The following is a 26,064-nucleotide window of genomic DNA, read 5'->3' on the forward strand; positions in this document are numbered from 1 at the left end:
AATGAGCTTACTGGAAGGTTATCAGATGTCTCACAAAATTACTTTTTCTGAGATCTAAATATAGATATTTAAATATAAAACTAACAATTTGTCATCTTCTTTTACTGCTCAAAAATATGATTTACAGGAAAAAAGTGTTGAAGGAAAGTTACCTGTAAGATATAGAAAATGTCTCCATACATTCTGGCTTTTCAAGTAAACTTTGCCCTTCAAGTTGGTAGAAAATACAATAACATAGGAAACCTCCATTCATTTACCAAGTTAGAGGAAAAGAAACCTATCCGTTTTAGTGCCAAATGTAGAAATTTGAAGGAACATATAATATATTATTCCTTTGTTTTTCCTGCCAAAAACTTGGCAGATTTCCATTTCTGGAAATGCCTCTTAAAATCTTCCATGACTGGCTTTAGCCCCATATTCCAAGAGGCTGTTCTTAGGACTTGTCAATGCCACAAGCTTTACAATGTCACCTTGCAGGTTCCCTGGGAAAGGTTGTCCTCATCTTTCATCAGATGTATGATTTCACTGTACACCCGTTGAGGAGCGTCCAACCCCCAGATGAAATCCACATGAGCCCATTCAGGAATGTTCTTGTGGTAGATGAGGTTGGTCACTTTGGAGATCAGTGTCTTCACATCTTCTGGGTTTGAAAGCCAGTCCTGACCTCCTGACCACATGGCCATTGGAACTGTCATGTCTTGAACGTTGTACTTTATAGGAGTAGGCTAGAGCAAAAGAAGAGTTTTAGCTCCAGATCATATGTGGACTTCCAAACTCATAATGAACTTTTGAATACAGGGCAGCCCTGCCATCAGGGATGATGGAAAGCTCATATTGTGAGAGCCATGGAGAACTTGTTTAAGAGCTTCTATTGTAGTCTCTAAACTCGATTATTTAATTAGGTTCCACCTCAAATTTCTTTTTATGTTAAGTAAGGATATAAGTAGTAATTTATTGGATCACATGAAATACTATTTGAATTATATGTTTGTGTGTGTGTGTGTGTGTGTTGCTGATTAAGCTCACAGCCTACTACATGCTTAGCTCATGCTTTACCACTGAGCTATATATTCATCATCTAAATTGTCTTTAAAGAGAAGATAATTGATGCTGAGGATGTGGCTCAATAGCAGAGTGCTTGCCTAACATGCACAATGTCCTAGGATCAACCCCAGCACTGAAAAAATATTAATCAAGAAAAGGTCCCTGTTATCACAGCACAATTTGCCATTGCTAAGATATGGAGCCAACCCAGATGTCCCTCAGTAGACAAGTGGATCAGAAAAATGTAGTACATATACACAATGGAATTCTATGCCTCAATCAGAAAGAATGACATTGCCCCATTCGTAAGGAAATGGAAGAACTTGGAAAAAATTATACTAAGTGAAGTGAGCCAGACCCAAAGAAACATGGACTCTATGGTTTCCCTCATAGGGAATTATTAGCACAGGTTTAGGCTAGTCACAGGAGAGGATCACAAGAGCCCAATAGTTATGTCCTTATGAACACACAAGATGATGCTAAGGGAAATGAACTCCATGTTATGGAAACGACTATTATATCACTGTTGTAATTACTTTCAACATGCCATGTGAAACTATAGCTTCCTTTTGTTGATGATCCTCTTGTATCCCCTTCCTGTGATTGTCCCCGCATATCTCTGTATCTCATCTGAGTACCTTGGATACTGTATCTACTGGTATTAGAACTAGGGAAGTGAGAGGGAATATCAAAATCAAGAGACAAAGCATATAAAGACAAACGACTCCAAAAGCAATACTTGCAAAACCACTTGGTGAAAACCAACTAAACAACTCATGGGGGGCGGGGAGGGAAATGGGGTGAGAGGAAGGTACAAGAAATGTACCCACTGCCTTATGTATAAAACTGTAACCCCTCTGTACATCACTTTGACAATAAATAAGTAATTATTAAAAAAAAAAAAGAAAGGTCCCTGTTAGTGTTGAAGGAACCAAAATTAAAGAGAAACCCCACAAAATGGCCTTTAACACTAAGTTAATTTGAACCAAGTAAGGAATAAGTAAATGTCTGTTGGGAACACTCAAATCACATACTCATTAAAATTCACACCCAATTCAGAAAGAATTCTAAAGGATTACCCATTCCGATAGTTCATTTATTTATTTATTGGCCAGTCCTAGGGCTTGAACTCTGGGGTAGTTGCTGTCCCTGAGCTCTTCGCCTCAAGGCTAGCACTCTACCATTTGAACCAGAGTGCCACTTCCCATTTTCTGGTGGTTAATTGGAGATAAGAGTCGGAGTGACTTTCCTACCAGGGTCTGTTTTTGAACCATGATTCTCAGATCTCAGCCTCCTGAGTAGCTAAAATTATAGGTGTGAGCAACTAGCACCTAATTAGTTTTGTTTTTAAAGATAAAGTGATTCTTGGCAACTTCAAAGCAACTTACCCACTATCACATAAGATTTTAGTTTAGAAAAAAAAAACACAACACAGACTAACACTTGTTCTTTCTTGTTTTGGGTTTTTTGTTTGTTTGGAGTTTTTTATTTGTAGTCACTTCATCACGATTCCTGTTTTTCCTTTGATTCTACGATAATATTTCTCAGGTCCCCAATAGCCTACCACATCTGACTTCTAGGAGGCCCAGTGTCTTTTTCATTAGGAAGCCTCAATGAAAAAGGCCTTCTGCTCCCCGGAAATGCAGAGAGGCCTCTGAGCTGTCAATTTTCATGTTTCAAGTGGAATCAAAGCCTTTCATTTTCTGCTTGACTGTTAGTAATTTATTCAAATTCCTAGAATAACTGGTTAGGGCGACTTTCCCCTTAGGCATCCCAAAGAATATATTTTCATCACAGTATTGGATTCTTTTACCTGGTTGCATTTCTCCAAATTTTTGGTCTCACTCCCCCAGTCATATGCACGGAGTTCCCCAGAATTCACTGCCTAAAAGGAGAGAAAACTTGGCTAGGTTTTCAAAGGCAGTGGAAATGGGCTACCATGGGTGCAATGATGATAGAAATAGAGAGTAAATATCTCTGAGCTGTTTTTCCATAGCACAATTGAACAAACTTAGGAAATTGCAAGTGTAAGAATCAGGCCCTTTCAGGGAGAAAGACAGTGTATATAGAAATGTTGGTTATCAGCTAATGAAATCATGGGAAGTGCATCTCCATGGTGGTGAATGTACACTGGTATTTGGCACAATTCCTGAGGCTACAATTGGAAAGTTGTGCAATACAGTTATCCTGAGAGATAATGACCACATCTCATCCAAATCAGAGTTTTCTACATATACACAAGCTTTTCCACCAGAGGCTGCAGCACAAAAGGCTCTCTCTTTTGTCACTGAGCATTTTTGCCTCCACTTGAATATGCTGCTGGAAGAGCTGAGAAGGGCAATGCAAAATTTTTTTCCCAAGGCATGCCTTTGAAGTGACTAGAGACAAAATGGGTTCACTTGACTATCGTACTGTTGAACTCCACTTAAGATTTTGTTAAGCCACTACTATTCTTTGCTCCCATCTCCTAAAATGTTTCCATGATGTTTCACAGTTGAAACTCATCACTGACTGGGTTGCTTTTCATATTGGAAAAAATATAAACTACTGTTCTTCTCTGGCTTGTCCAGTCAAAATGGGAAAGGTCCCTTATGAAAGATGACAAATTTAGCCACCTCACCTGGCTCCAATGGAGAATAGTTTGAACAGATGTCCCAGCGGGACTATGGGCCACATAGACATTTGATCGACTCTGTAATAAAGCAGGAATTCTTTTTGAGACATGGAAAAACACAAAGTGTGCATTTTGTCAATATCAAATCTCCAGGTATCAAACTAAGACATAGGAATGGCATCAAACTGTCAGCACTTTTTTCTTTGAACCAATATCATCTATGTGCACATAAATATAGTAGCACTAAATGCAGTTCTGAGAAACTGTATTTTTTCATTTGAGAATTGCTTCTCACTAGGGATCTAACTTTTCACAAAATATCTCTAGCACTGCAACAAAACAAGTTAATATAGTATTTTATATTTTTAAAAAAGCTGCTCTAGTGGTATTTGGGATATTGGCTCTGGAATTGTTTTGAAGTCTACAGATTAATTGTAGGTGAATTTGGGTGATTCATTTACCTCCCTAAGTCTTATATGAATCTATAAGTTATGGATATTAATAATATCTCTCTTACTAGTTTTTTATGAGGCGTTCTTTAACCTGAACTATAATAGATGCCTGCTAGGTAGTAATAATCAGTGTGGTACTTGATGGTATTGCTGCTGGCGGACAGCCCTCCTTTTTCAAATGTCACTAGGGATGTCATGGCTGGGCTGCAGAGAGGTGACCATCTGTGTCCCCTTCATTAGTAGTGTGACAAAGGATCAGTAGGTATAAAGGAATTAAAATCCATCCTTCACTTCCCACTTTGTGACAGGTCCAAACGGGGACCCCATCTTCGCACATCTCTCTGTAAGATCAACTGCAGCTTGTTGGTGCTGGCACCGTAGCCTGCTGGTTCACTTACCTAGTCCTGTTTCCATCTCTCTGGGTAATATCTGAATAGCAATCAAGTGCTATCCATCTCACTGTGTGTGCTCCACTCCAAGGAACCTCCCCATAACACTTCCCAAGGGTTAGTAGCTATGCCTAAATCAAACAGAAACTTCCAGAATTTTCACCAAGGAACCTAAACTATAAGCCAAAGAACCCATGTGAAGGGGAGAGGTAGATGGTGTATGACAGTGGCTCTGGTTAACTGCCAGGTTTGAATCACTCTATCTATCTGATATCTTACCATAGACTTTCAGTCTTCTTCATCTCCAATCTGCGATGCTTGTATCTAGTAATGCCCCTCTCCCTCCTGTTAACCTTGCTTCCACCCTGCTTAATCATTTCTAGCATTTCTTCACAAGTTGAAAACTGAAATTATGGAAGAGTCCTCATTGCCCTCAGCATGGATCATTTCTCTGGTGTCATCTTACCTCGAGGAGTGAGGTTATAACTCCCAGTTTGCTTAGGGAAGTAGAATTTACAAGGCTTCTACTCACCATGTTCATATTGTTTGTGTTAAATCCTCCCAGCAGTAATATGATATTGCCACAAATTTGGTCAAGAATCATTTGGCCACAAAGGTATATAAACAACTGTCTAAAAAATCTTGTCTGGTAAAGAAATTCTTTTCTGCCAAATAATCCCTGTGAAGATACAAAAGCAAATTATGGTCATGGCAATATAGTAAGAGGGAAAAAAACGATTCAAACTTGGAAGTATATGTGTTAGGAAGTGAGGCTGGAAGCATTTTATACACACAAAAAAATTATTTGCAAGGTTACATACCTTAATCATTATATCTGGCAGCAGCAGAAATTTGGTCCCAGGGCTCTTTGCATATTTAACTGTGGCTATGGGGGCTAGAGCAAAATACATTTTGATTTTATGAGCCAGCTCTGGCATTGTGGAAAATGCAATAAAGCCTGTAAGAGAAAAAATTATATATTTTATTTCTAGGAAAATATGTTTTCCTCTCCAAGACAATGTTCCTCTTTATAGCCCTGTCTGGCTCAAATTTGGAATTATTTTGCCTTAGCTTCAAAATGTGGGAATTGCATGCATGTGTCATCATGCCTGCTCCTCTTAAAGTACTTTAGTAAATATGTGTGATTGTGTCATAAGTCTTGTGCGAAACTCTAAACTCCAGGAGGATGCAGCAGCAAAAAGGTTTTTTTTGGGCTCCCTAAAACACTTTACTTTCATTAGTAAGTTCTATCTGAATTAAATATTGAATTTATTGGATAAAATGATAATAAGTTTGAAAATAGATATTCTGTCTATCTCTATATACCTGCCTACCCTGTCTAGATTGATTCTTAACTCAGTTTCAGAATCTCTTGTACAGTGAATAAAAATCCACTTAATAGTGAAAGTAGAGAATTAGAGAAGTCACCTTGTCTGACAACAAGATGCTCTGTAACAATGAGTGTGAGGTTGGAACATTTTTGATGGCGTTCTTTAATCTCTCAACATTTCTGCACAAATTATAATTGTTTCATAGATAACTTTTCTAGAATATTAAATTCCAGTCTTATTCTTAGGCAAAAACTTGGTATGGAACCCTAATGAAACCAACTGTGACTCCATTTGCATCTTTATAGAATAGAGGGAAAAATCTCTCCAAATTCCATACTTTGGGGAAGATTTCTCTAATTTATCCTATAGGGAGAAAATTACTATTTCATACAGATGGGGTTCAAAATCGAACCAAACTAAAACTTCAAAACCAGCACCTAATTCCACACTTCGACATTAATGGGAACAGAGAGATTCATACTATGATGATAATGCATTGTGTTTATTGACATTGTACTAGATAGCAGATGCTGAATTCAGGCCTTTGTTCACAGACCCATTGTTTGAGTGCACACTGTACCATAAATATTTCTTAGACAAAATTCCAGACTTTAAAGAGTTTATATACAGTAGCCCAAAATATTCCTAAAACCTCTAAGAGGAAGGTATTATGCCCATTTTGTAGATGAGAAACCTTAGACCAAGGTGGTTAAAACACTTGTTCAATGATATCTATCTAAACAGTGGCAGAAGCAGTGCTTGCATCCATATCTGTCTAACCCCAAAGCCCCAGCTGTTTGTATGCTCCCACAAGCCTGCCTCAGTTCAGTCCTTATTTCCCTCAGGTCTTAGAGACATGGAAGAGAAGGCCAGATCCCAGAGGGAATGAGAGCAGATAAAAGTCCCAGGATGGCTCATACCACACTTTCACATTTCCTCTGAGTATACAAACCTGCTTTCCTTCAAACTTACCCATGGTGGTGCCCTGTGAATAGCCAACATAATAGATCTTTTCCTGGCCCGTTTTCTGCAAAATAAAGTTTATCACTGCAGGAAGGTCAAACCTAGCCATCTCATCATAACTACAAGAGGGAAAAGACAAAGTTATAGGAACAATTATAATCAGATACAAACACAAAGTCCACTCCCCCCACCACCACACGCCAAAGATTTACAAACCAGCTTGTGTGTGGTCAACCCTGCTAGCTTATTACTGTGATTCTCACAGCACTGTCTTATTTCAAATTCTGCAATGTATGAGTGTCTCTGGGCTCACAAGCTGTCAGAGGACTGCTGCGCTTTGCAGGTGTTCAATAGAACAATAATCATCTGTGAGTATTTATTTTTCACATTATGTCTCTTACCCTATGCAAAAAGCTCAGAACCATACAAATTCCTTTTATAGAAAAATGCTGAAGATGTCTCTTGATATAAGCCACCATTCTTACTCCATAAACCAGACCTAACTATCTATAGAGGGAATCCAATATTTTCTGGACTTCCTCCGAACAATCACTAGCTTATCAAAAAATATAGACAAATCTTGTTTAGTTATTTTTCAGGTAGAGGCTGATGCTCTTGGGGCAATCTTAGAACATGACACTCCTATTTATGATTCTCATGCAACTAGGATTACAGGCACAAGCCTCTATGCTCAACTTGTGTGTTATAAGATTTCTCTAACATTTTCTCCTAGGCTGGCTTTGACCCATGATCTCCCCATCTCTGCCTCCCAAGTAGCTGGAATAATTATGATTTCAACTACCACAGCCAGCTGAAATGCTAATTCTTTATCTATCTCTTACAGTAACATCTATATCCAGTGCCATCCTTGAGATTTTCATATACCTGAAAGCCCAAAACTCATCTTGGTCTATGGAGAGGGTCTTGTGTTTCCGAGACCACGTGTTTCCTCTGCTGTTTCCCATCCACACATCATAACCAGCATCAGCCAGAATGAAGCCCAGACTGTTGTTGGGAAGATTGGAAATCCAGTTAGTAGCATCTCCAAGCAGGCCATGCTGCAGCAATACCACCGGCCTGGACCCTGCAGGCAAGACAAAGAACCAAATTTGTAATGTGTTCTTTCCATCTTTCTTGTTATTCCCTAATGTGTTAAAGCTTTCAAGTCACAAATCTCCATCCAGCTGCCTGGTAGCTTGATTGTCTTGGCTTAATAAACTTCCTTATCATCATACAAATGAAATTGTTCTTATAATTATATAAGATGAAGTACAAAGAATGGACAGCACCATGCCTGGAAAAGAAAAAATAATAAAATTCAGCTCATGTTGTTGTTTTGTACAATTATTGCTACTAAAATGTTTGACTTTTCTAGAAAATATTAGAAGTGTTCCAGTAAAGAGCACAGAATAATGATTCATGCACACACACACACACACACACACACACACACACTCACACACTATACATTATATAGTGATCTAATCTATTTCATGTCAAAGGGATCCCAAAGTGAGTTTGGAGAAGCTTCCTTCAATATGGGAAAAATCTGAACATCAAAAGAAGATTAAAGTAATGAATTCTATCCCATTGATAAATTCAGACAGTAGTGAATTATATCTCATGGATAAATTCAGAATACCCTACTTGAAGAGGCAAATGTAGCTATGGGAATAACATCAGCCACTAGAGGGGAGAATTGTACACCACCTGCTGTGAAAGACTGATCCTTTTATCCCCAAACTGCTAGGGAGTGAATGGTGAGTTTATGAGGGCCAACACACATATAAGAAAACACACAAATATCAAACTAGATCTGTGGATGGAAGTTTCAGAAGGATTCCACAAAGTAATTGCTGTGGTCACTGGACTGTTTGGAAGAGCTATGTGTAGTCTAATTAACGCATACAGTTTGTGGGATTTAGTGAAAAGTCCCTGGTTGTTTCCAGACTATTCATTAATTTATACGATGTTTATTTAATCATCCCTGTGTTTCTTTTTTATTAACACCTGGAAGATACTCAGCACTCTGTTAGCTACTGCATAGAACCTTGAACAAAAAGTAGATGAAGTCCTGTTGAAAGGTAGGGACAAACAATAGAAACAAGCAAATATTTCATACCACATGCTATTATGTACTATATGAAAAAAGTAATCAGGATAAAGAGGGAGTTTTCAATACATGGCAAGAAGCTGCTAATTAGAGTAGAAAGCTAAAAGGAAGATGGGTAACTGCAAGTTCAAAATCACTGATGTAGGAACATGCTAGACATACAATAAGACACATCTGAGCAGCTAGGGTTACACAGAAAATGTTGACTTTCCAAAGGCTACATTGGTATAAACTAGAATAAAATTAAATCCTTATGCTTCAAATCGAAACAGGAGATAGATGCAACTAGGCAATGAAGATGAACTTTAAATCCACTATTAATATAAAAATCTCACATAAAAATTAAATTGTACAAGGTATAAAAATGTATAAAAAATGAAAATTTCATATATAGAACCTGCTTCATAAAAAGTCCTTAGTGAAAAGGGAGATCACACATTAAATATTTAAAGTGTTCTTTGAGTGGCACCAAAGAACACTGGAGCCATATTGGCCTTGACATTCTTCATGGTATGTCTTGTTCAAGGTATTATCAGAGAATGTTCTAGAATACCTATATAGAATGGGTTAAATGAGGGATGAGGTCAACAAATGGACTTTGTCTTGAATGCTTCTTTTTTGTTTGTGTTGTAGAGGATTATACTCAGTCTTCCACACACTAAGTGAGCACACATTCTACCATTGAGCTATACTTTTCTAGGCCCACAGATGTTTTTGTGAAAAGCAAGCACTGAATGTTTACTATAATTGATGGATATGAGGTTGGATATGGTTATGATGATGAAGATGATGAGCTGACACAATCCTTTGAACTGACCAATGTATTAATAACCTAGGCAATACTGTAGACACTGATGTCACAAGAAAGTCAGGAATGACGGGAAGAGTGCCACTCTAGAGTTATATGAGTTGAACTTTACCATTCTTGTTAAGATGCATTAGGCCTTGAGGAATTCTATTCACAGAAAGTATATACCCATCTTCAGTTGCAACTTCATACTCCTCACAGGGATAGCCTTGATGTCGGATGATCTCACTCTATGGGTAAAGCACAATTTATTTTGGGTTCAGCAACAAATAGCTGTATTTTTAATGGTCTCAAAGTAAGGGTAGGTTGCTTGGCATTCTAAGTTGTAGACAAGAAAGTTCTTTAGCTATTTTACCTTAGAAAAGCCATCCAACCCTCTCTAGTCCTTACTTTCTTTAATATTTAGTTATTTATTGATTTTTATTTCTGGTACTGATGGTGGAGCTCAAGCTTCACCTTCTCAGGCCTTTCGCTATGTGTACTATGAAGTCAAATCTCTGTGATGGTTTTTCAAAAGCAGCAGCAGCACTTGGGCACCTGTTGGAAATACAGGTCATCAGTTTCTAGTTAGGAATTCTGAGGCCAGGGTTGAGTATGCTGTTTGTGGCTCAACTAGCTCTTTGGGAAATTCGGAAACATGCTAATATTTGAGTGTCACTGTACCAAAATATGCTTTCCAAAGACTGGATTTACTTCAGAGTCATCCAGCACACCTAAAAGAGATTTTTGGGCCCATTTCCAGTTAAGAATCAAGGAATTCTGATACAGCTAACAGGATACTTGTTCTAGGGAAATTAAGAAGAATTCCTGGGCCATACATTCCCTAAAGTTCTTTCAGTGCTAAATCCACAGAGTCAGTAATAGTGATTGTTTAAAAAATGACATCTTAGATTAAAGATCCCTCAGTGAAGTTGAGGAGAACTATAAGAATGATTGTACAGTATATAGGTACTCACAAATGTTTTACGTGTAATTCTAAAGGTTTCAGATTCCTTGTCAATTATGCATGGACCCTGGGATTAAAAACCCTTACTTCATACAGTAGTTACATGCAGAGACTCTTTTGACAATATGAAGCTTCAGACATCTTCTCAGCATCCTCTCTTGACCCCCTACTTTCCAGAGAAGGAGGCAACTATTTCTACCAGGGATAATTCTTAAGTGAGAAAGAAAAAAGAAAATTTTCAAATGCCTCATAGTCTAGGAATATGAGGCAATGGCTCATCTTATTAAGAAGAAATTCTTGCAATTCTACTGCTTGAGATTTCATCCTATCTCTAACATTAATACAAAAATTGGCTATCTGGTCTTGGGAAAATGAAAGGGTCTCTATTTTTCAGTTTCTTTATCTGTTAGATCATACTCCATGGGGACTTACAAGGACTGTAAAAAGATGTAATATTAAGTATAAGGCATGCTGCATAGTGCACATAGCAGTCGTTACTTAAAGGGCATTTGCAACCACTGTTGTTTAGCTGAAACCCAACTGAACAAGTCTTATGGAAGTCCCACGTGTGTGCATGCATGCACATGTACACACACATATGTATTTGTGTGTATATAGCACCACTGAATATTTCACTTAAAAATTTCAGCATGCACCAGAACTACTTAGAGGGCTAGTTAAAATACATGTTAGACTATACTCTCAAAATTTCTGAAATGGACCATAGGTCTTGGGTGAGCCCTTTGAAAAACCACTGTTATATGTTCATTGGGAGATAAGAAAAATACTTACAGCATGAGAATAGAGGACATCAAGTATTTTTAGTTTGGTTAAATGTAATGTGTCAAATGAGAGTTGAACAGATATGTATTAAGGAAAGAATAGAGAAATTCTGAATAGAGAGGACACAATGAACAGGACTTATTAAAGCCTTAGGAAGGAGGGAGAATTTATACTGGGTCTTAAGGATTAAATAGGACTTACCTAAGAAAAGCAGAGATCAAGGATATGAACTCAGTAATGTTATGTATGACAGGAGAGTTCATAAGAGATAATATTAGGACATAAATTTATGAAATTAGAGATACAACATATACTAAAAGACAAGTTCCTGCTCATAATCCTGCAATTTTGTTGTTGTTGGTGGTGGTGGTGGTTATAGGGCTTGAACTCAGGGCCTGGACACTGTCCCTGAGCTCTTTCACTCAAGGCTAGTGCTCTACCACTTTGAGCCACAGCTCCACTTCCAGATTTTGAGTGGTTAATTGGAGATAAAGTCTCAGGGGGACTTTTCTACCTTAGGCTACCTTTGAACTGTGATCATCAGATCTCAGCATCCTGAGTAGTATTAACTATCTTATTTTTTTAAAAAACTTAACAATAGGGCTGGGGATATAGCCTAGTGGCAAGAGTGCCTGCCTCGGATACACGAGGCCCTAGGTTCGATTCCCCAGCACCACATATACAGAAAACGGCCAGAAGCGGCGCTGTGGCTCAAGTGGCAGAGTGCTAGCCTTGAGCGGGAAGAAGCCAGGGACAGTGCTCAGGCCCTGAGTCCAAGGCCCAGGACTGGCCAAAAAAACAAAAAGAAACCTTAACAATAAACATATTTAACTATGAATATTTTACTCTTAACTCTATTTAATATTTAACTTTCAGTCTATTGTTTATTCCCAAAATTTTAACTAAAGGAAAAAAATCAGAGCTAGGTATTAAAAGTAACTGTATGTTTTTTCCCAATGTTATTTGTAACAGTAAAAAAAAATCTATACTGGGAGACAAGTGAAATAAATATTGTCTTGACCCAGCAGATCCAGCAGATAGTGATCAGATCTTCCTGCAGTGAAAGGCATATCCAAAGAGGCATAGCCTCAGTTCTTCCTGCCACACGCAGGTGTAAAAGGCTAGAACAGCTCTGAAAGGCCTTTCTAGTTCTGCAACTCTCCACAAGGTTTGCCCACAAACCTTATGTTTTGGGGTTTGCTTGGCAAGTTGGTGCCTACTGCTCTTACCTATACTTGCTTCTCCTCTTACTTTCCACAGATGTTGATATTGATCTCTCTCTCTCTCTCCTTTTGAGATTGGACAGGCATTATATTGCTTAAGATGGTCTCAAACTTGTGAGCTCAAGTGATTCTCTTGCCTTAGTCTACCTAGTAGCTGGAATTTAGGTATGTGCCCTTACACCCAGAGCACTTTTTAATAAACATCAGAGCTCATCTTTTTTTTTTTTCTCGCTCAACTCTAGGCCTGGATGTTGTCCTGAGCTCTTCAGCTCAAGGCTAATGTTCTACTACCTGAGCCAAAGCAGCACCATTTCCAGTTCTCTGGTGGTTTATTGAAGATAAGAGTCTCATACTTTTCTGCCTGGGCTGGCTTTGAACCGGATCTTCAGATTTCAGCCTCCTGAATAGCTAGGGTTATAGGCGTGAGCCCTTGGCACATGGCCACAGCTCATCTTAATAAACCTGCATATGAATTCTCCCTTAGCATCTGCTCCTCAGAGTACCCCAACAGCACCATGTGCATGCTGAGAAATGGAATGTAATATAGGAAGCCAAAACAAAATTCATAGAAGATATTTGAAACTGTGGGAAATTCTTCCCAACATGTGTTCGTAGAAAAAAATGCTGGGAAATAGCACCTATTCCTTATTTTAAAAAGAGCCAAGTTCATAGATTTAGAAGAAAAAGAGAGGACACATGACAAAGTCATTAATGGTTAGCTCTGGATACAAGATATATTAGTCATTATTATATTAGCCCTCCCCTAACATTTTCAATTTAATTTTCTTATAATGAATACATATTCTTTTTTAGGTATGTGGGGAGGGGTTAGTAGTGAGTCACTACACCATCCATTTATCTTTTCTTCCTCCTCTTCTAACTCTTCCTCCTTCACCTTCTCATCTTTCTTTTTTTCCCCAGGGCTGGCCTCAAACTGTAGTTCTCCAATCTCCATCTCTGAAGTGGCTAAGATTATAGGCATGTGCCTTGGGTGCAGCAACATTTATGATTTTTGTAATAAAAGAACACTCAATGTTTAAGAGATAAATAAATATAACCTGCACTCATCTGCCAGAACACCACATGCTTTAAGATGCTCAAGTGCTCCAACATACTGGTCTTTTTGTCACAGCCCTTTACCTAACTCCTATTGATCTTTCAGACTTCAGGCTAAGCAATGTTCCTTAAAAAAGAAAAAAAAGCTTTCCTAAATATCCTGGATCAATTCCCCATTTTGCATTTTCTTCTCAGACACTTGTGTAATTAATAATTAATAATTGAGTGTTTGTCTTTTCTGCTGGGTTTGGAGCTTCAGGAAGTCAGGTGTTTTTGATATTCAAAGCTCCATTGCTCAGTTAAAAAAAACATACTAGGACCCTAGTAGGTGTTCAATAAGCACTTTCTAAAATGTGTATGAATAAAGCCATTTGTACACCAAAGTATATGATTGAGTATAATCTACATATTAGGATACAGTCAAAAAGCACTTCAGTCTTTCAACTAATTATACTCTAGTGTATTGAATTCTCTATTTGAATGTAAAAAATTTAATATAATACATTGCATTTCTAGGTATTTTTAGTGACAGAGAACAGTTCAGTAGATTTTAGTTTTAAGAAACCCTTCCTAACTCTAACAGGGTATACATACTGGGAAGACTCAGTGGGTAGGGTTAGGAAGATAATCCTTATCTGTAGTTAAGATTCTTTACACTCTTCAAGCATGTCCCAATTTGTATGGGACATGTTCAGAGCTAGAAGAATGACTCTTAAGGTCTGCACCAATGTGCTGTCTGGATAAACTGTTAGTCAGCTGGAATAGTTGGAAGATACCTGATATTTATTACCATGGAGATCCAGAATATTTCTGTGGTCTTTCAGTTTTAGGACCCATAGAAAAAAAGAAAATATTGGTGAATGGGAAGGTTTCTATAAAATATGTCTTAAACCTATATATCTGAATGTTAATTTCCCTCCTTTCCCAAGGCACTAGGTTAGTCTATAGAGCATGGGCTTTGTACACAGTTTTTTCGTCACTCATATCGGGGAGTCTCTCCTCTCTCATAGATGGGAGGGACTATTGTCTACTGGTGATAATTATAGGAGTGTGTTTAGGCAGGCCTGAGTTTCAATTGCAAGTCGACCAGGGACCTGGGGTGGAAGCTTGTCAAACTTGCTTTACCTCTTTCATCTCAGTTCTATAGGTAGAAAAATCATGGATGGCCCAATTTGTCGCCTCGGACAGTGAAGACCAAATTGAAAGTATGTCTGTCTGCTTTATCACAGTGCATATTAGTAAGGAATGGACACTTAAGAGATCAAACTGAACTTGAAAGTAAACCAAAAGGCAAAAAATTCTCTACAAGACATAAAGAGATGTGTCATCCTTTCAGTATTACACACACACTCACACACACACGCACCCCCCCTACTCTTGACTACTCACTGGGTCCTTTCAATACCATCCACAGAGGTAGCTGCCCCAAGCAGGACAGGCATTGAAGCTACTGTAAGTAGAGCTCTGATAGCAAGAATTCAAGGCTGATACCTTTATAGTGCGGGAAAAGATTAGAAAAGAATGAAAATCATAGGCAAAATGGGAGTGATAAAGGGTCTGAGATTTGTCCTAAATCCCTCAGTTCTTGCTTTGCTCATAGGATGATGGGAAGAATTTAAGAAAATATTAAATTATCTCTGCAGCCCAAAGGGACAAATCCATTTACACCATTTATTGAATTCATTTGAAGAGTGGGCAAGACTACTGAATCCAGTTTAGCATTCTCTCCATCCACTGTGCTACATATTAGTATTTATGCAGCCTGCATCACTACAATATATACAAGTAATACATAATGCAGATACTACCCAGATGCAAATGTTAGCATATAACCATTTCCCCCAAAATATCAAGAAAAAAACTTACAACATTCATGAATGCTTCTGGGTCCACAGACTTAGTTGGCAAATGGCCTGAGTTCACATTTCTTTGGAGCAAATAAACCACCAGAATCAGTATCCACATCTCCACTCTGTGTGAAAAAATCCAGGCTCTTGACAAGATGTCTGACATTGTCCAACATCTGCATTTGTTTACTTTTTTCAACTACATCTAAAGTCACAAGAAGAATCAGTAGGTTGAAACAAAAATAACAATAACCTTTTTAAAAATCTAGCTGCACTTTCTTTCCCCAAGTCTGAATCAGGTGGAGCAAGCTAGCTTAGCTCAAGGAAAGAAGGAACAGGCAGTAGGCTATATGCACAGCTTAGGATGTGCCAATTCCCTTTGGCTCCTCCCTCCTGAGCTCTGTAATCACCAATCCTCTGGCTTCTCCTTATATAGAACTTTCTTAAATGCCTACCAGAGTTTTATGCATTTGTATACCCCATGAAATCTGGTTTCCTGTCACCATCTACTAAGCACTATCTGCCCTCAACCTGTAGTTTTTATCTTTCCTTGATAAGGGAGCAAGATACAGGGTCTATTGGGAAACATTACAAGTTTCTCTAGTCACAGTCTGTGCTTTTAGTGGTCACTGTGGCTCAAAGATCAAATATAGTTGATAATTACTTTCATTTAAAATATCTCAAACATTTTAAGGACATTTTTCTATAGTTAAGTGATAGATGAGAAGATAGGCTGAAAACAAATGTATATTTAATCCATTTCTGTGTAGTTCAATTGAATAAATAGATACCATTTTTAATTTGAATTACAGTCACTAGATAATTGTTAGCAGGAGGATACCTAGCAATTAAATCATTCACCAGAAATAGAAAAATGAGTTGCAGCCTAGTAGTTTTCATGAATGAAATGTCCCATTTCATTTGATTGTAAAGCAACAAGAGTGATTCATTTTTTAGCTTAGTAATAGTTGACAGGCTGGGAAAGAGTTGTTTGTCAATTTAAGAGGATAGTATGTTACAAATTAATAAGGAAAAAATGCAGGTAAAATATTTCCCCCCTTTTACATCAAGGACACATCTGAGCTATGGCAACAGCAGCCCTGCCAGCTTGCAGCCTTTGGGAATGTGGTGGGTGAAGGAGAGGAAGCTGAAACTGGAAAGATGAGTCTGAGAGAGGGCGTTAGCCCAGGTGATTCAGCCTCAGCCACTCTGGCTGTTGAGATGGGTGTGACCAGGGAGGCCATCCATCCTTATCTTAATGCATCTCAAAGATCCCCATCATTGCTGGCCTGTTGCCTGCTACAGTGGAGAAGTCTGACCTAATTAAAATATAGAGGGTAATTCTCTGCAGGTCCCACATATTCAGATGTCATTGAGTTCATGCTAAAGCCAGTCAAAGTAGAAAAACAAAACTTGGCTGTAAATGAAATTTTATGGAGCAAAGAATAAAGTATATCATACTCCGCTTTCATTTTCAGAAATGTGAGGATACCTTAAATGGTTTATTTGGTGACTTTGCTTAGCAAGTGTGTGATGAAGACAGAAATAATATCTAGATCTTTTAATTCAGTGTTTGGGATGATGATTACACAGAAGGCAGAGTCAATGTCCTCTTCCGTGTTGGAGGTTGGAATCTCACCTGCTGTCAGAATGCAGTTATATCACTGCCTATAAGTGATTTCTTTAAGAAATTCTCTTCTGGATTTTAAATGAATATGTTTTGCTCTTATCATAAATGTAGTAGATGCAAGTTGCATAAGCTTGGTCCAATTTGCTCAGATAAGCTGAAATTTCACATTGGATAACAAACATATCTATCTATACCTCAATACGTAATATGTAGATGTATACATGACATAGATATGTGTACATACATCTTATATATAATATAATATACATATACACATTTTAAACACACAGTAACACATATATACACATATATATGTATATACACACGCATACATATGTGTGTTTGTGTGTGTGTGTGCGCGCGTGTGCATGTATGCATAGTTCCAGGACCTCTTGGCTGCTTGGAATGTGCTCTGTTACTTTAGTCATAAGTTCCGGCCACAGATTATTAATAATTATGAATTCAGTGAAACAGGTAATTGCAATAAACTGATAAATTATTAATAGTTTGAATTCTGTAGAGACTTATTAGTGAGACAGTTTATACTAATAAATTGATTAGTTGAGGTAGATAAAGCCCTTTAATACTCCACCTTGAGAACTAAAGGGCTCTAAGTTAGTGCTGCCTTATCTGCACTGTTGAACTGAGTTTCATTAAGGCAAATCTTTCCATTTTTACCACCACAACTTTAAGGTTATTTGGAGTATGCTAAAGATACCATTGTAGAGATACGGCCAATGATCTTATCAGAATCTTTATATAATAAAAAGACCAATGAGGCTGGGAATATTGCCTAATGGTATAGTGCTTGTCTTGTGTACATGAAGCCCTGGGTTCGATTCCTCAACATCACATATATCAAAAAAGCCAGAAGTAGTGCTGTGGCTCAAGAAGTAGAGTGCTAGCCTTGAGTACAAAGAATCCAAGGACAGTGCTCAGGCCCTGAATTCAAGCCCCAGGACTAGCAAAAATAAAAAACAAAACAACAACAACAAAAAGACCAAAATGATTGTGTTGAGTCAAACTTACCCTACCCAGTCTTTCTGTTAATATAAATTATCCTACCAGGAAAGTCAGGTCTGCATCTTATTTATCTACTTACTTATATTTGTTTTACTAGCTTATAGTGGTTATATGTGGGATTTCAATGTTACATCTCCACTTATGAATACGCCCTTTGTGTCCCTCCCTTGTTAAGAATTAACATTCACAACAGGTTCCTTTATTTTGTTTTTATAGTTGGAAATGATCTGTTCTGATAGAATTTAACTTCCTTCATATTTTCTAACAGCACAACCCCAAGTAGTTAGTACCTCCATATGCTCCTACAGAGTCTATTTCTCTCTCCAACTATTCCTCCTTTTGATCAATGGATGTTGTTGAGCCTCTTAACTGGTCTCCACATGCTTGATTCTCAGACATGAATCCCTAGCTTAGCAACAGGAATCAATTTATCATGGTTCTTCATATACCTCACTCCAGTCTATTGTGAAATATTCCATATTCAAAGAAGTACAGATAATGTTATCTCTGGCTTTTGACATTGGCCTTAGAGTTGTTTAAACACCAAACATCTTGGTTTGTAGTTCTTCCTTCTCAAACTCTAGCTGCAACAAACAATTTAAACACTATTGAAAGTACATAGTAATTAACAAGATAAGTTGTAGGGGAAAGTACATGGGATATTTTCCCACACTCTCTGAGCCTCAATGTCCTAATTTGCAAAATACAGACAGTAATGTTACCACCTACATGTAGGGCTACTTTGAGGGTTACAGGAGAGGGGGACAATTAAGGATACAGAATGAACACCCCACCCCAGTTCAGCAATTTCACTGCAAGAAGGTTATCAGCATTTTGCTGACAGGTAGTTGCTCTCACACTACATCTCCTATTCTCTGCCCCAAAGTGAAATATGAATACTGGGTATAAGAATGTCATCATGTCCTCACTACCATCTTGGCATCCTAATAGATGATGGGACTTTTTCCAAGAACACTAGAGATGATATAGGTTATGAACTGCAGATTTGTCACAGGTTGTTCCAGAGAAGACTTGAACATGATTGTCCTTGATTGTTTCCCCTAGATAACTACCCCTTCATTGCCTCTGATGGGTCTCCTTAGATAGTTTGCATTGCTTATGTACATCACACTCTTGTTAGGTTTACTTAGTTCCTCACACCAATCAGGTGGTTTTTACCTTTATAAGATTTGAAATAACTGCATTTGGTACTGCAAGTTTTGGGGGGACGAGAGTCTGCTTGTAGTCACCAGTTTTCTAATAAAGACTCAATTCTACCTCTGAAAGTGTGGCTTCTCTGTACCCCACTGATCAAATTCCCATATAAAATTTGGAGGCCCTAGTGAGATCCCAGTGCCAATGGGGCACTGGGGTTCCTTGATGTCACTGGCAGACGGCCTTAGCAATTGGGCTGCCATAGGATAGGAACTCCATAGGGAAGGCATAAAGCCAGAATTTCATTCTTGATGTCCCACTATTTGTGTACTATTAAGTTTGTCAAGTTTTTAGTGACATAATACTAAGTAGTAACTCAACTAAAGTTCACTTTAGTATTTGTTTATGTCAAGGTCTTTCAAATGAACACATTTTAACTAGAATGCTATTGTTTGGTATTTAATATGTCCATTTCCCAAGGATGTAAACTGACTAGAATACAGAGCTTCTGCAACAATTACAGTCATACCCACAGAGGGACAACTGATTCTTACAAGTTTGTCAGATTTAACTTTGATTCTTAACAAGTTCTAGATTAACTCTGCTTAAAAACTATTTCTATTGATCTTTTTGCTCAAGTTGGAGATGAAAGGGTCTACTGGCAACAATTCTCACTCAACTGGTCAACCCCCTCCAATGTAGGTTTCAACCAACTGGGACATTACCACAGCAAGAAGATACCCACTGTGACAAAGGATCACCCAGAAGTAATTGGAAAAATCTGCTCCAATATGAAGGGATTGTGTCAGATCCTGAATAGAGTCACTCTGTGTTTTTCCTTTCAAAAGTAAACACAAAAGACCAGAATATAATTGTTTATAATCATGCCTATGTAGTGCCCATACCTGTCTACCATGGAACTGGGAAGAAATTTACATCCTTGCCTATCAGTCATATATTACAGTGAGTAGTAAAAGTACCAGAGCAGCCTGAAATTGGTTTAAACATAAAAAAGAGGCCATAAAATGTGATAGGGAAAAAATCCCAGCCCCAGGATCAGTTCAAGGTCACAATTGGCAGGAAACTTTTGTTCTGGTACCAGCCATTGGAATTTGTTTGATCAGGAAAAGGGAATAAGGCTGGAGTGTTAATAAATCAAAACACATGAGCATTTGGACCTAATGAACCTCACACACAAATGTAAGGAACTCTCAGTAAATATCTATACAGATTCTAAATATACTTCATTGTTATTACATGCCCAGGCAGATATTTGAAAAGAGGTTTATTAGCTAATGATGACTTCCAGATAAAACATGGGTTCGAGATTGTGTCCCTATTAATAGCTGTCTGAAAACTTTCACAAGTAACTGTTATGCATAGTGAGGGTCACCAAAGATCAAGTTCCCAAGACAGACAAGAAAATGCTTTTGGAAATGAGGCAGGCTAACCTGGCCTGTTTAAAACCCATAAAATGGGTTTTACACTCTTACATATCAACTTTTACCTAGATGGAAGGGAATCTACACAGTACTCCTAGAATTGTAACTCATTTTTATGATGGGTTCCAATTTCAACAGGGTCTGAAAATCTGCCAGCTTTGTGAAATAGGTGGACTAAGTATGTATTCCCAGTGCTATAATCACCTGGCCTCTGTCTCCATTCCAAATGATGGCCTGGAAGATACTGCCAAAGTGATCTCTTTGTGAAATTCAGAAGTTAAAATGATGAGACAAACTGTTGTTCAAAGTAGAAGGGTTTTACATGTTCTTACTACAGCTCAGGAAGAAACATGCACAGTTCTGATTAGTTAAAGATTGTATATATATTTCAGAAATCCCCATAATGTCTCCTCATCCCTTTGGGATCTGGATATTCAGAATTACACTATATCTGACTCTACTGTTGGTCTCAGTGACCTTCTAACCTAATGCTTTTTCTTTTTAATACTAATATGTTGTTCCTTATATTGTTTTGTGGCTTGTTATCCTCCTTAATTTCTCATATGGCTTCCTTTCTAGTTTAAAGTTTAAAAAAATGCTCCTAATGGTTGCAGATCTTGGCAATCAAACAACTAAATTTCTCATGTCACTCCTTGATAAAATAGGACAGGACTTTTGGTCTCTGGCTAGGCAGGGCTAGTGCCCCTACTCAGCTGGAAACAGTTCAGAAGATGGATCTTCTCCCATCAACTTCCTTTAAGATCAAGGGACCAAAGCCATTTTTTTTTTAAATGAGGCAGGATAGATGAGCAAAAATAGGCATGGGACAATTCACAATAGCCAAAATTTGGAAACAACCCAGATGCCCCTCCACAGACGAATGGATCCAAAAAATATGGTACTTATACACAATGGAATACTACATAGCGATTAGGAATGGTGAAATATTGTTATTTGCAGGGAAATGGTCAGAACTCGAACAAATAATGTTGAGTGAGACAAGCCTAGAACACAGAAAACAAAGGGGCATGATCTCCCTGATATATGACTGTTAACAAAGGGAGATGGAGAGACAGTAGAGACCAAGTCTGTGAACACTGTATATGTGCTTGATACATTGTATATTGCATATGGGTCTACCTGACCTAGACAAGGGATGGAAAAACAGGTTGTAAGATATCACAAGAAATGTACACACTGCCCTACTATGTAACTGCACCCTCTTTGCACAACACCTTGTAAAAAAATTTATGTTCAATTAATAATAAAAAAATAAATAAATAAACAAAAAATAGGCATGGGAAAACAATGGTGACAAGTACAGACTTCTTGAGTATGGAACCCTCACTTAGAAGAGACAGTTACAGGCCAGAGCCTTCTATGTCTGTGCAAGAAATATTAGCCTTATTGGAGGAAATCTGATGACCAAAATTCCTTGCCCTGGTACATTGTCCAGTGCATCACCAAGGAGATTCTGTAGTATTGAAAGGAAATCATGCAGCCACTGCCCCTGCTGAGAAGCTGCCTTAAAACTAGTGGGGCCCCTAAATATTTTATTGCATGTTTCTGACCCCAGACTGCCATCCAAGCCAGACTACCCAGAGGAAGCCCAACATTTGGCCAAGATGTTGGGCAAAGAACAAAACTATGAAGGGTATTGGATCTTGCCAGAGAGTAGCATTTTCTTTCTTTCTTTTTTTTTTTATTGTCAAGATGATGTACAGAGGGATTACAGGTACATACTTAAGGTAGTGAATACATATACATTTCTTGTTGTATTGTTACCCCCTTCCTCATTTTTCTCCTGGCTTCCCTCCCTCCAACCCACTCACCTTTACTTTCATCATTTTTTTAACCTTCCCAATGATGGACATCGTCATTCTAGTCTAAAATGCTTATGAACTCTATGGTTATTAACAGTAAAAAAAAATGCCTTCCAGGTTGGGTGATATGTACACTTCTTTGTTTTTGCTCGGTGTAATCTGTTCCTTCTTTTTCTCTCATTTTTTCCCTCCCCCCACTGCCTTTGAGTTGCTTAATTTGCTCTCATCAATTCCATTGCAGCTGTTGGGCCCCCTCTACTGTAATATTTTCACCAACTTTCTACTCATTCTGTGTCTCCTCCCAGCTTCCCTCAGATGTGCATACATATTTACCATATGTGAGGTAAAGAATATAGGGTCCTCTTAATACTTTGAGACTAAGAATAAGTCCTTTGCTTCCTTACCTTTGAAGTTCTTTTCAGTCTGGATATTAATTTAGGTACATATGAATTAGTGTTTCGGTTTTACTTTTTGGTGCCTTTCTTCCAAAACTGACTTTTTTTGGTCTTGCTGTGAATTGGTATTTTGGGTCCTGTTTCCTTTGTCATGTCTCCAGTAGCATTTTCTTACCCAGTAATCTGAGTAGGACCTTGAGCAACCAGATACACCAAGCAACTCATTTGGGAACAACTAAGACTGTGAGCCTTCTAAAGGGATACTATTTGCTCCTAAATTAGAACAGATAGCTGAAGTACTAATGTCTAGCTGTCCAGCCTGTACTTAAGTCAATGTGAAACAGGAGTAAGGGATGAGGAAGTACTCCAGGGGTATATTGGGACACAGATTTCACTGAAGTTAGCCCCCCTTCCCACCTTAGGTTATCCTAATTTTCATTGATGAAGCATGTCCCACAAAACAGCAAACAACTTGTACTTAGAAACATGGTGTACTCCCATAGGATAGAGTTTACCCCCTTCAAAATAATGTTTGAAAGACCCACTCCCATACTCCCCAAGCTTTGATCTGAAATTTTGGATGAACTTAAGAATGCTTCCTTAAGTTTCTCTGGAACTTACAGGCAACTCAGTGGGAGGTGCATAAACAGGTCTGGGAGACATTGCTACTTCCTACATCAGATCCAATCTATCCCTTCCAACTTGGACATTTCATCTGGGTTAAGATATTCATTAAAGATAGCCTCACTCCCACCTGGAAATGACCCTGCACCATCATCCTGGCCAAAAGATGGGATCCCTGTGCAGCTCCACCACAGGTGCCCAAAACCTACTGGCTCAGGATGGAAGGCAAATGCCATTTCAGACCTGCTGAAGCTAAGACATTTGCATGACACTGACTCTTCACCCTTTCTACCAACTCCTTCCCAGGAGCATTGTTTGTATGACACTCCTTCTGTGGTACTAAGTTTGTAAATCTTAGGCAGCCTGGCGTGGGAAAGGACTGTTGTGTACATTTACTTTCAAAGTCTCCTGACTATATGGGTCTTGGTCATATTGAGCAACTTTTGTTTTGTGAGAATTTGATTGTGAGATAGAAAAGCTATGTTTTGAGAGGCTGAATAGGGAGTCTTTAGTAGAAAGCCTGCAGTGACTGTGAGCAAACACATGCCCCCCAAATACAATTAATACTGGTTAAAAACTGAGCCCACGGGTAGTTGAGTGAAGAAAGAGCAGAAAAACCATCTCAGCACACCAGATCAACTCTAATGACCAATTGAAAAGGGATGCCATCATGACCTGAGGACAGTAAAGATACAAGGTATGGTGCAAAATGGTGGCTTAAGTGGTTGGGACCTAAATAGGGTTACAGTCAGGTGGAAGTGTTACAAGGAGCTCAGAATTCCAAAGAGACTTGCAAGTTTATGGTACAGGTCTGGCAGGTCCAGTCACATATTGTTTAAGTCCTCAGCCCTCTTTCTGGAATTCAGACACACCTATCACCAGGTTGCTGGGACAGAATTTCGCCTCTAAAAGTTTTGGGTAAGTTCCTCATCCACCAAGATGCCAAAATAGTGTCAGTTAGACCAAATATCCACATTTTACTCTGACTGCTGCAAACTCCTCAGATTGCAATTGGGATCAGCTTGGGACTGAACCTTCTGTTTCTACAACAGAGGATATTCTGCAATCTTAGGAGAGTATGTTGTTTTCATGCTAATGAACCAAGTCTAATATGGGAGAACCTCTCTCCAGTGAGACTAAACATAGAAACAAGAAAGCAAAAGTTGGCAAATTCCTAGAACTGGTTCCAAAAATTGTTTAATTGATATCCATGGCTAACAGTTCTGATATCTGCAGCCATGGGACCCTTAATTCTACTTCTCTGAGGTGTAACTATAGGCCTATGTCTTTTCAATTGTTTTGTAAACTTTGTTCAAAATCATATTAACACCATTAAGCTCCTCATCCTATGGGCCCAATAAAGACCTCTTGCTGAAAAATCAATGGTTTGATCTCATGTACATGAAACCAGAGGGGAATGAAATATGGATACTGGGCCCAAGTGACACTATCTTTTATGCACCACCAACTTGGAATATTAATAGATGATGGGGACTTTCCCCAAGAACTCTCAAGATGATATAGATCATTCTTTGAACTGCAGATGTGCCATGCCTTGCTCCAGAGAATACTTGCACATGGTTTTCCTCGATTGTTCCCTCTAGATAAGTGGCTCTTAATTGCCCCGTGAGTGTTCTCCCTAATACTTTGCTTTGCTTATGTATAACATGCTTTTGCTAGGTTTAGTTCCTCAAACCAATCATATTGTTTTTGCCTTTTAAGCTTTGTAATAACTGTGTTTGATACAGCAAGTTTTTTTAGGGACATGAGTCAGCTTGCAGTTGCTGGCTTTCTAATAAAGACTCCAGATTTGACCTCTCAAAGTATGGCTTCTCTGTATCTTGCTGACCAAATTCCCATATAAGAAAATCATATAAGTTAAAACAGAATTTCTCCATGAATTCATGAAGTCAGAAAACATTTACTATATAGAGCAGCAATTATATTCCCTATGTAACAATTCAACTATAAATACTGACTCCATCTTTTCCTGGGTAGTCATTTTGATCAGATCACTCAGAGCCTTACACAATCTCACAGTAAAATAAGGTGTTTAACCCAGCCCACACAAATGGAATCCCATCACCTGGATGGCTATGCCTGAAGGTCAGCAAGTTCAAGGCCAGCCTTGACTACAGAGTGATGCTTTGTCTCAACAACCAAACAAGCAACCAAGCAAACAAACAGAAAAGATGCCAATGAACAACAATGCAAAACTTTGTATAACAGGAATGAAATTGTATTTCAGGTACAGTAACATTTTATTATCTTTTCCTTCCTAAAGGACCTTCTGTTGTAGACACACATTTGATGACTTAGAATTTTAAACTTATTTCTAAACTAGGCTCAATGAACGCATAGTGTTTTTAGAGCTAAATATCATAGATTTGTTTGATAAATAAT

The 26,064-nt window shown here is 38.3% G+C and overlaps 1 protein-coding gene across 1 annotated transcript; it reads right to left on the reverse strand.

Annotated features, from left to right (window-relative positions):
• Window positions 1-458: 458 nt before the first annotated feature.
• On the reverse strand, window positions 459-15,792 carry LOC125343060 (lipase member M). The gene is made up of 9 exons (XM_048335366.1): window positions 15,589-15,792; window positions 9,827-9,944; window positions 7,679-7,877; window positions 6,803-6,912; window positions 5,321-5,457; window positions 5,032-5,178; window positions 3,665-3,736; window positions 2,858-2,929; window positions 459-725 (listed from the first exon to the last, which is right to left on the reverse strand). Exons 1-9 carry the CDS (start codon window positions 15,733-15,735, stop codon window positions 459-461), a joined length of 1,269 nt encoding a protein of 422 aa, XP_048191323.1. The 5' UTR covers window positions 15,736-15,792.
• Window positions 15,793-26,064: the final 10,272 nt, after the last annotated feature.

The sequence above is a fragment of the Perognathus longimembris genome, chromosome 2 (assembly GCF_023159225.1).
Source record: "Perognathus longimembris pacificus isolate PPM17 chromosome 2, ASM2315922v1, whole genome shotgun sequence".
In the NCBI taxonomy this organism is placed as follows: domain Eukaryota; kingdom Metazoa; phylum Chordata; class Mammalia; order Rodentia; family Heteromyidae; genus Perognathus; species Perognathus longimembris.